Below are 12,091 nucleotides of genomic sequence, written 5' to 3' on the forward strand. Positions count from 1 at the left end.
ACACACTCACACAGACACACACTTCTGTATTGCATGAGGGAGAGAGAATTAACAACGTGTCTCTCCTTCTATTTTGATGGAGAGAGATATAGATAGAGAGGGAGGGAGAGAGTAGAGAGAAGTCAAAGGCAAGAAAATAAGAGGAAAGAAATATTATAGTCTCTCAAAATCCAAATCACCAATTTGGAAGGTATGTTTAAATGGCCACGTCTCGATGGGAGCTATTTTATTCATTAAATTTGAAATTTGCACCTGAAGACTATGGTCGTCCTGTACAAGGGCGGGACCAAAAAATCCATCATAAGAAGAAAACGGACTCTGAAGAACCCACTCTGAAAGCTCGACATGAATAATCGTGCAACAAGGAAGGGTATGTCGTGGCCCCGTCATATGCGTTTCTTCGCGTAGCATCATGGATGGCTGCTGCTATGCGATCAGTTCAAAATTGGGATTTCTGACATAATACACGCAGAGTTAGTTCTTTGGTCGGCACCATCCAGCTCGCCTCTGCACACGCGCGCGCGCACACACACACACACACTCTCTCTCTCTCTCTCTCTCAGAGTTGAAATGGTCTTCGGGCAAGTTGTTATTGGTCCTCCCGGCTCAGGGAAGACCACTTACTGCAATGGAATGTCTCAATTTCTGCAACTCGTTGGCAGGTTCAGTCAGTCTTTTTTCCTTGTTTCATTGTAGTATTAGCTTTCAGCCTCGTTTGAGGGCATTTGCCTGAATAGCTTGCTTGTGTTATAGGAAGGTTGCAGTGGTGAATCTCGACCCTGCGAACGACATTCTGCCGTATGAATGCGCGGTTAATATTGAGGAGCTTATCAAGCTAGAGGATGTTATGCAAGAGCATGGGCTAGGCCCCAATGGTGGTAATTTGGATTGCCTCAACTGTTATATCCAAGTACAAATGATCATGCCAAGTTGATTTTTAGGTGTCGACCTTTTTGTGGGGTTATCATCTGTGATGGCTATCAATGGCGGTTCACTTAGAGCTTTAGTTCCGTTTCAGGTTTCTTTGAAAAAGCCAAGAACATCACAGTTAATGTTTCGGTGAGATAAATTCATGGAGTCCTTACCTTTTCCCGAAGGGGTTTCTGTGAAAGCATTTTGCAAGTTGTTATATTTGCACATGTACATACATGTGTGCGTTTTGACTTCTCAACATGCTCGAATCATTTTGCTTGTCTTTTGCTATGTGAGCACGTGTGCATGCTTATATGCATGTGCAGCTCAACACCAAAGAATTTTCTATCAATATGCAGTAGATGCTCTATTGCAAGTAAACAGCTCCTTATTTGTAGTGGCAAATGCCTTCATTCTACTTCCTTTGGATATTGACTCAGGTTCAGCTCACAATGGTTTGAGCTTGAACATGTGTGCTAGTTTGGGGTTTTTGGCATGCTTGTGCTAAACTTAAAGATCATGATTTTCTTTCATTATATAGTCTTTTCTAGATAGATAATTTATGCTGAATGCTTTACCGAGCTATGTCCTATGATGTGTGGCTGAGCCCCATCTCCTTTGGTGCTCTCTCTATACATGTGTTCCTTGCTCTCAAAGTAGGGAACTTGTCTATGTGTTGTGCCAGCATTGAAGTCCCTAGCAAATAGGACATGTCCAATACAGGAATAATGCATAATATCCTCAAATAATGGTGAATATGGTGACTCTCTTCCTTGGGGTGCATATGGTGAATTTGTTGGGGAAAAGTAGCACATTGTCATGTATATATCACAAGGGTGTTTTTGATTAGTAGAGACACTTTTGGCCTTCCATGAGTAGACAACCTCTAGTGGAACAAGTCGTGGGTTTGGTTGGGGTTCTAGCCCTTGAACAAGAGCCCACAAGTTTTGCGAGTCAAGAATATGCCTCATCAAATCCAACCAAGCGGTATAGTTAGACCTGCTAAAATGAGTCTTGTCAGTTGGTCGACGAGGATGAAGAATTGTCAAGTGTTTGATAGTATGGATAGGGAGGAGAATAGGATGTATTAGCAAAAATAGTTGAAGAAAAATCCTAATGAAAAAGAAATACCACTCTTTTTGACTTTGAGAATCAAAATTAAAAGAAGGAAAGGAAGAAGAAGTGTTATTGATCTTTTTCTTATAATCACCCCTTATCGTATTAACATACATGAGTGGATCTTCAATGAGACTTTTACCATGATCAACATATGGCACTCTAGCTTTATCTTGATCTTTACCACAATGTTGCAAAGTCGGTGAGACAAAAGAAGAAGGGACAAAAGTAAAAAATTGTATATCTTTCATCAAAGTAGGAGAGGTAGTTTGAAAGTAGGGGATATACTCTAGATCTCTTTCTTCAAGAGGAGAGCCCATGCCTAATGGAGGTCATGACGACCTTGTAACTATGAGAGTGCGCAATGTAAGAAGGAATAGAAACACAGAGAGAGAAAGAGAGAGAGAAAGCATAAGATGAAGGAAGAAATATTGCATTGATAGGAGATGAATGCTAAATACAATGATGAGGGTTGATCATGTTAGAGTGCGGCGATGTGGAAGCATAGGATAAAAATTGAGAGTGAACACGGAGAGAAGAGAGAGAGAGAGAGAGAAAAGGAGATGGTGTAAACACAGAAAATCTGTGGTGTAATATGTTGTATAAGAGTGTAGAAATGCACAAGGGGGCAGAGAAAAATATCTGTGTATGTCTTTGACTTGATAACCTCGATCACCGTTAGCTCGAGCACAGTCTATCTCAGCCAACAGATCTTTAAGATCAGAATTTGAAATCATTGAAGAGTGAATAATAAAGTGTGCCACAAGAATTGGCTATAAATAGCCAAGAAATAAAAAAAAAAACAGCATCAGGTCGGCTGTATTAAATGCAGTCGACAATAAAAATCTGATCGACTATGGAGTCCGACTGTACTATTGGCGTGGCACCTCCTCTGCCGTACTATGTTGACGTGGCATTGATTGTCTAAGAAATGACTGGCTAACATCTCCTCTCAGATCCTGGACGGGTGAAAAGACTGAGGAATCTAGAATGTTGCTAAAGAAAAGCCATCCAGAAGTCTCTCTTGAATGAAGTGATATTGGATCTCAACGTGCTTCGTCCGGGCATGGAATACTGGATTCCGTACCAAGGCAATGCAACTCTCATTGTCGCACCCCAGAAGAGTAGGACAAGTCTGGGGGCAGCCAAGCTCTTCCAACAATCTTCGAAGCCACACAACCTCACATGTGGTGGAAGATGCAGTCCGATACTCTGTCTCAGTAGAAGAAAGGGCTACCGTGGACTGCTTCTTGCTACTCCAAGAGATAACACCTGTACCCAAGATAAAACAATAGCCTGTAGTAGACCGTCGGTGGTCTATATCTCCAGCCCAATCCGAGTCACTCCAACTTGCAAGAACCAGATTGGATTGCGGGATAAGAAATCCCTAAGTTAGAGGTCCCCCTTAAATACCAAAGAATCCTCAAGGTAGCCTGCCAATGCACTTGTTTGGGTTCCGTTATGAACTCTGCCAAAAGGCCCACAACAAAACAAAGATCAACACGAGTGTTTAGAAGCCAAATCAAGGATTCAATCAACTGACGGTAGCGTGAAGCATCCATCACGGGAGAAATATGAGTGTAAAGTGGCCTTCCAATTCGGATCCATAGGAGTAGTAATGGACCGACAAGTCCCCATCTAAAAAGTCACCAAGAGCTCTCGAATGTACCTCTGTTGAGAGATGAAAATCCCCCTCTAAGACTGATAAATCTCGTGACCCAAGAAGAAATGAAGAAGCCCCAAATCCGTCATCTCGAATGCTTGATATAAAGCTGTCTTGGTCGCTCGGATCTTCTGTGCATGATCCCCTGTCAAAATCAAATCATCAACATACAATACAAATAACACACGACCAACCTCGGAAGTGTGCACATTAAGCTGTGGATCAGCCTTGGAGTGCCGATATCCCAACTTCGGCTGAAGAAACGAGTCAATCTTTTCGTTTCATGTACGCGGAGCTTGCTTGAGGCCATACAAGGCCTTCTTCAACCTGTAAACTTTTCCATCCTAGGATCCAAAGCTAGGAGGTTGCTCAACATAGATCTCTTGCAAGTTACCATTCAGAAAAGCCGACTTCACATCCAATTGATAAACAGGCCATCTCCTATGGCCAGCCAAGGCAAGAACAGCTCGAATAGTCGCCATACGAGTAGCGGGGGCAAAAGTATCATGGAAATCAATGCCTGGGCGTTGAGCAAAACCTTTAGCAACAAGGGGAGCCTTGTGCTTGTCCAAAGAACCATCGCTAAGGTACTTGGTCTCGAAGACCCACTTGACACCAATCACCTTTTTGTGAGAGGGAGGAGGCATAAGAGACCAAGTGCCATTCCTCTCAATAGCCTCCAACTCGGCTTCCATGGCCTTCTGCCAATGATCAGACTGCAAAGCCTCCTTTATTGAAGTGGGCTCTCGATCCTGCATAACACATGCCAACAAACAATAGTTGGAGCAAACAAGCTCCGAAAAATGGACCTAGTTCTTTCGTGACATCTGCGGTCCATCTTGTGGTTTCCACTCCTTAGGGATCCCCTTGATCCTTGAATCTCGGAGGGTGTCACGGGCCCAACGAGGAGGAGGATGAACCTTGCCCCGTTGCTCTCGATTTGCAGAAGAGTCGGAAACATCTACCGGCGGAAGCTCCTCGGGGGTGACCAGTGGAAGAGAAGACTTTAAATCCGAAGAAGAATCTCCATCAAGAGGCTCTGGCTCCAAAGAAACTGTCTTGGGAGCCCAACTCTCCCTTGGATCTCCAAGAACGGGGTGCTCCTCACCCCCCTCTGTGGCCGGTACTTCCACGAACCGCACATCTCGACTCGTGTAGACATCCCGCTTAACGGGATCAAACAAACGATAACCTTGGGATTGGGAGCTATAGCCAACAAAAACCTGTCGTCAGGAAGTCGCCTCGAACTTATTACGCTGCGTCTTCGAAATGTGCACATAAGCGTCACACCCAAAGATCCTGAAATAAGAGACATTAGGCTTAATCTCGAAGTAAGCCTTAAAAGATGTCATCCTGTCAACGGCCGAAGTGGGAGATCGATTAAGGATTTGAACTACGGTAGCCATTGCCTTGGCCCACTGAAACTGAGGTGTCTGTCGGTGCTCCATTATGGTGCGTGCCATCTCGATTACACTTCGGTTTTTTCGCTCCAAAATGCCATTCTCTTGGGGATTGTGGGTGTTAGCAAACTCTTCGTGAATGTTCCTATCTACACAAAAACGAGCAAACTCATTAGACATAAATTCACCTCCCTTGTCTGAACTCAAGGTCTTCAGTGGCCGGCCAGAACGGTTCTCCTCAAAGAGAAGCCAATCCTTGAAATGAGAGAAAGCCTCCGACTTCAAAGTCAAGAAATAGGCCTAAGTCATCTTGGTGTAGTTATCTACGATCAACATGAAGTACAAGCTCCCTTCAGGGACTTAGTCCTCATCGGGCCGCAAAGATTCGTAGATACAAGCTTCATGGGTGAAGTAGACTGCCTAGAAGCTTTGTTGGGAATCGCATCTCGATGTTGTTTCCCACGAATGCATGAGACATATGGTTGATGGCTTGCCACTATGTCCGGCAAGCCTCAAACAAAGGACCCTCGTGACGCCTTCCGAAGGTACTCGTAGTTCAAGTGGCCAAACCGAGCATGCCATAGCTCGGACTGTGTTTGAGAAGTAAGAAGAAGAGAAGTAAGAGCTGAAGAAGACTTCAATTCGTAGACTTCATTCTCCTCATACCCTACAGAGAGAACCTTCCTCGATCCACGATTAAGGACTCGAACAGTATCACTGTCAAACTCCTCCAAGAGGCCAAGAGCACAAATTTTATGAACTGAAAGTAAATGATGCCCTAATCTTGGCACATGCAACATCTGAGAGGTGTAGGTACCACCACGTCCATTCGGAATAAGTTGCATCTCTCCCCGCACAGCAAGACACAAAAGGGTTGTCTCCAATGAGAATTTGCCCACGCGAAGGTCACAAATGGGCAACACCAACGGAAGGAGTCGTGTGCCGTGAGGCACCACTGTCCACAATCCACTCTCGAGCTTGGGGAGCTATCATCGCAGCTTCAGAAGTTGTCGGTGTAGAGTTCTCAATGATTGCTAAGTGTAGAAAAGTAGCTGATGAGGGTGTAGCCACCGCTCCAGAGTTCTTCATGTCCTTTTTATTGGTATCCTTCTTGTCTTTGTCGGGGCAATTCTTTTTCTAGTGACCGGTCTTGCCACAAATATGGCAAGATGATTTTTTCTCCTTGTCCTTCTAGGATTTGTTATCCTCCTTTTTCTTTTGGTTCTTCCCCTTCTTGTGAGAGGCTTGACCAACCAATGCCTTCGATTTGGAAGCATTCTGTCCCTTCAATTGTTTCTTTTGGTCCAAGACCATAGGAACCAACGCTTCCCACTGAAGAGTCGACTCCCGCCCTGAAGCAATAAGAGCATAATAAAAAGTACCGAATCGTGGCGGCAACTAGGATAGTAAAGTGATCGCTATGTATTCAGAGGAAATAGGCTTCCCCGCATTTTGAACCTACATTTGAAGTTGCTAAAGCTTGTTGATGTGTTTCCGAAGCGAAGAAGACTTATTCATGGACAAAGTCCGCATCTACACCTCCAAAGAAATCCTCTTCATCAGGGTCATCCGGTTGTACATCTGGTCAAGCTCCAACCATATCTCATGAGCCACCATCAATTGCTTGATGTGAGCTATCATGGCGGTGGTGCAAGACAGAAACAGAAAAGATTGAATCCTGACATTCAGTTTGTCCCAATGAGATTGGGTCTTGGTCAACTCCGCACGAGCATTGGAAGAGAGTTTGGACTCATCCCTCACTGAGAGCGTGTTAATCTCCTCCATCACCAGTTCCGCCAAATCATAAGACTCTAAAATGGCGAACATCATCACCCGCTAGATGCGGTAATTGTCACCATCAAGCTTTTGATTCGTTGGAAGAGCCGGTAGGACATGCACCTTCTTGTCCATAATCTCTTGGAACTCCAAATCAGTCTCTGTAGACATGTTAACATGCAATACTTGCACAAACGCAAAAGCAGCCCCTTTTGATTGTGAAAACGCAGCCTTCTAGGACTGATTCCTCCGTTGCCCAAACCTTCTTCACCCACCGTAGGTGATGAAAATGTAAAATCTGCAATGGAAGGTCTTAAACGCAGCCTTTCTCCCCTTCGAACAGTAACAACCTGCAGCAAATTCATTGATTAGACTCCTTTCCCGCACACCCACGCTCGCTTTAGCCTTGATCCGATGCACAGCCCTTCTGCTCACCCTCGAAACCTGGAAACGTAGCCTTGTGTTGCGCTGAAATCTCCTCTTCAGATAGGTTCAGCCCTCAGTCAGTCCATCTTCATCGCTCTGATACCATGTTACAGTGCAACGATGCGGAAGCATAGGACAAAGATTGAGAGAGAGTGAACATAGAGAGAAGAGACAAAGAGAGAAAAGGAGACAGTGTAAACGTAGAAAATCTGCGGTGCAATATGCTGTATAAGAGTGCAGAAATACACAAGGGGGTAGAGGAAAATATTTGCGTATGTCTCCGACTTGATGACCTCGATCTCCGTCAGCCCGAGCATAGTCTGTGTCTAAGCCAACAGATCTTCAAGATCAGAATTTGAAATCATGAAGAGTGAATAATAAAGTGTGCCACAGGAACCGGCTATAAATAGCCAAGAAATAATAAAAAAACAGCATCAGGTTGGCTGCATTAAATGCAGCCGACAGCAAAAATCTGACCGATTGCAGCAGAAATCTAACCGATTGTGCAGTCCAATTGCACTGCTGACATGGCAATGATGACATGGCACCTTCTTTGCCGTATTGTGTTGACGTGGCATTGACTGTCCAGGAAATGATTGGCTAACAAATCAATCCTTGCACGTAGCCCAAGGTGTGAGTGAGGGCATGAAATCAGGTTGAGATGATGGTAGCACCAATATCAAAGAGTGTCTAAGAGACAGTGTGTTGAATTTGCAAAATAGTGATTTGCTAAGTGTTGGAGGTATGCTATATATAGCTACCTCCACCAAAACTTGGTCGATTGCATATAGGAGTATGTTCTAAATCTAGCCGACTACAGCAGATAAAGGTACAATTGCAATAAATGTAGTTCGACTGCTTAGAAAAAAAATGAAAAATGATGACAATCTCTTCCAGGCAATCGTAGATCAAAAAGATAGTGGCAAGAGATGTCAACCAACTGACAGACCATGGAAATGCACAATAAATGTGCCTAAAATAGAAGAAATGCACTCTAGAATGCTAGATCTTCCATTGTCTCCATTAAACTTTGGCAGGAGCTCATAAGTAGGAGATGATGGATTGATTATAAAAAATAATAGGTATATCCTTATACAATGTTAAAATAAGGGACAATGTAGAGAGACAGTAGGGTTTGCGAGGAGTAACACTGAGTGTATACGACAAACATTGAGAGAGAAGAGAAACTTAGAAACACAAGAACACGGTGATATTGCACTGAATCATGCTATGAGAAGAAAAGTTGATTTGGCGATTGCGAAGCTCAGAAGATAATTGCATTGTCTTGTTTTAGGTGATAGAGCTGTTGGAATTTGCTTAGTGAAGGGAGTGAAATGCAGTCCTCTGGGCAGTGGGCTATCAAAGTAATCACTAGAAGGTGAAATACAATTGTCGAGGGAGCGGACCGCAGTCCTTTGATGCCATTGGAGATGTGGAAGATGATCACCAACTGTCGAGGGAGTGAACTGCGGTCCTTTGATGTTGGGAGTGATTTGGGTAGCAAAATGCAAATCCCAGTGTTAGAGCTGTCAAACATAGGAGAGCATTCTAGATGCTGATGGTAGGTGGATAATGATGACGCTAGATGATGGAAGACGAGTTAGATTGCAAAAACGCAAGTCCCAGTAGCCTCTGACAAGTAACGTCAAGTGATGGAGGAGGAGCTAGGATGTAGAAATGCAGATCCTAGTAGCCCTTGTGGTAAATGAGTGATGCCAGGTGATGGAGGAGAAGCCATGTTGCAAAAATGCAGGTTTTGATAGTCCCTATGATAGACGAGTGATGAAATCACTGACGCTCGATGATGTAGATTGTCGCCAGAGGCTAGGATGTTGATGCCAAGCTGGAGATGATGATGCTAGGTAAGGACAAGATCTCCACATTGAAAAAGTTAGGTGAAGGTGGAGTCTGAAGGAAAAGGGCGCTGATGCCAAGGAGATGATGGTGACACTAGGTGGAAGATGCTCAAAACGCAAGGCCTAGTGATGGAACAAGGCACTTGAAGCAGAAGAAGGGTGAAGGCAGCCACGAGCCATGAATTGCAATGTTCTCTTGAAGGGGTGTGAGAGTAGTGGAAGGGGCTGGTGAGAGAAGTGAAGGGTATTTGATGACGGAGGAAGAGGGGTGAAGAATGATTGAAGAGTGGTAAGGTGGTGGTGTTAGAATGAATGAAGTGATTGTCTATTTATAGGCATAAGCTTTCTAGGGTGGCGCACCACTGTGTGGACGCCCATTGAAAAAGCGGCCATAGACACTAGCTATTTTTTCGGCTGTCAATGCGAAATTCTAAATAGTGTGTGAATTGGAAAAGTGGTTTTGTCTATACGGACATGACTAAAATAGGCAGGCTAATAGTAACATCATTAGATTTATGCATAACATTTGACGAGAATAAAGTATATCTTCTTTGCGTAGCTTTTGTTTAAAGGCTTGTTTTCTAAGCTCTTTAGACTTCTTGGCTCTACAAGCCAAGATCAGTTGCAACTCCTCATCTATGTGATGGAATAATGATGGGTGTCTCCATTGTAGTTAGAAGGATCTTTGTCTGCGTTGAAACCTTGTGGAGTTGGTAGTGGATGCCATTCCGGCTCAGTTCTCAACATAGGATCCTTTGGGAATTGAGTAGATGTGGAAGCATTCGATGCCATCTTCCCTTTTGTTGTTCTTGCTTTTGAGGTGAGCTTTCTGATCAAGGGCCTAGGTTTCTTTAGTGAGTACCTAGCTCTAATATAGTGTTAAAAAATGCTTTACCACAGAGAACACAAAAACAATCACACGACAAATGCATAGACCAATAAAGAAACATAGTTAGGGTTAGGGTAATGCAAAGACAATGAACACAATGAATTATAATGAATGAATATTGAATAAAATACAATGGTCAATGTAGCAAACACACTATGCAGTGATGAATATTGACTCTCGAACTCCCATGTCTAGAGGACAGGAGACATAGAGTATGAGTTGGAGAGTGTGTCGTACTGGATCCTAGAACACATCAAGGCAGCCTCCGAATGTGTCTCGCAGCAGCAAATGCAGTAGTATGATGCCGCATCAATGAGACAGACTAGGCAAAAAACTGCAAATGCAGTGGAGAATGATGATGTGGCAGCTGGGGATGGTTGGAAAAAGCAAAATGCAGCCCTAGGAGGTTGACATCAGGCTGGGTGGAAGATGAAGAAAAATGCAAATTGTAGGGAGGTCACTAGTTGCAGGCGACAACAGATTTGGGCAAAGTGCAGAGTTTCGGGCAGGGCACAGCGATAAACGCAAACTCAAGGATGTAGACAACAGCCACCTGGATGACCAGCTGGGTGGAGATGGCTGGAAATAGTCCAAATCTGCAATGGATGGCTGAGAAGCAGGTGCTCGTTGGTAGAAGACAATGGTGGACAACTTTGATTGAGATATCATCTGCGTACGGGGTGTGGATAGCAAAGCTCTAGCACATGCAAGCTGCAAAAACAAGATCATAGTTGAGTGGAAGGCAGCATGGCTATTTATGGAAAGTTTGGGTCCTCCGAATTTGGGTTTGTGCTTATGAAACACAGACACTCTCTAAGAACACATTTCTTTTCAAAAGAAGGGTTCAATCCATTAATTAATCAAGTTTTGGGCCTGTTTTACTGAAGCTAATGTATTTTTAGTTGTGTGTGTGCATGTGTGTTTGTCCATGATGAAACATACCATAAATCAGCTGTACTCATCATTTTGATCTCATAGGTCATTTTGACCTCTACTAGATGTTTTGCCACGTTTTTGTGACCTTACATTGAGATTTTGTTCATTGACACAGGCCTTGTCTTTTGCATGGATTATTTGGAGAAGAACATAGATTGGTTGAAGGCTAAATTGGAGCCATTTGAGAAAGGTGCAATCATAAACGTTATTTTCTCTTAGGTATTCTTTCGTGTTGGGAGTGAGCTTGTGAAGTCTTTATGTTCTGTATCAAAGTCTATATTTTTCGTATCATCCATAACTTCGTAGTCTATTTTGAGTGATATTGTCTTCTTTCTAGTTGTATGAATGAAGTGAAAAAGATTCAAGAGTTGTTAATCTGTTAAGTCCTAATGTCATCTGTAAGAACACTCATTGAGCAGACCATTTTGCATGAAGATCTTAGTTGAAAAGCCTGTATTGAATATCTGAACCCCTAGGTAGTTCATAACCACAGATATCCATGTTAGACAAAAAACAACTCCTAGCCTTACCAAAAAGTAAGGGTTGGTTCTCTGATTTCTCTTTTCCTATAAACAGTGTTTTACCAGATCCTCCTCCAGATGCAGCAGACACAGCAACAAGACAGGCTGCTCATGTGGCAGCAATGCTATGTGGCAGGTGGTACCTGATGACATGGCACCCTCCCATGGGGTGGCAGCCTCCTGGCTGCCAGGACAGCCAGTTAAGACAACCTGGTATTTGACTGGTCTGCTGCAAACCAATCAGCTACAATGTTGTTGGCCAGGTTGTTGTCAGGACGGGCCACAGGTCTATTTAAGGTGACCCTTTCCCACTTTGTGAACATTGTGGATTGTGGTCTTTCCTTCTTTGAGTTCGCTAGGGAGTGCTAACATTGCAAGTACTAGACAGGGTTGGGTTCATGGTTCAAGATTTGAGTTTTCAGAAGTTTCAGCTTAATGGATCTGATTGGTGACTTGGCTGTTCAGGGAGTGTACAACTGCACTTGTGCTGGCTGTATACAGCATGGGCACACTGAGTTCAGCAACAATTATATTTTTTGTTTGTTTTTGAGACTTAATATTTCAAGAAATGGAGAAAATAAATACTTGTTGAATAT

General features: G+C 43.5%; 1 protein-coding gene across 1 annotated transcript in view; it reads left to right on the top strand.

Annotated features, from left to right (window-relative positions):
- The first annotated feature begins 282 nt into the window (after window positions 1–282).
- The window catches only part of QQT1 (P-loop containing nucleoside triphosphate hydrolases superfamily protein), a 58,875-nt gene continuing 47,066 nt past the window's right edge, over window positions 283–12,091 (top strand). The window contains exons 1-3 of the mRNA XM_087668441.1: window positions 283–662; window positions 754–878; window positions 11,090–11,164. Coding sequence (XP_087524567.1) covers window positions 571–662; window positions 754–878; window positions 11,090–11,164 — 292 coding nt within the window. The 5' untranslated portion in view covers window positions 283–570. The remainder of the gene's footprint in view (window positions 663–753; window positions 879–11,089; window positions 11,165–12,091) is intronic.

Source organism: Lygodium microphyllum, chromosome 26, assembly GCF_053477565.2.
Source record: "Lygodium microphyllum isolate KBCC chromosome 26, Lygodium_microphyllum_v1.1.10, whole genome shotgun sequence".
NCBI classification, from domain to species: Eukaryota; Viridiplantae; Streptophyta; class Polypodiopsida; order Schizaeales; family Lygodiaceae; genus Lygodium; species Lygodium microphyllum.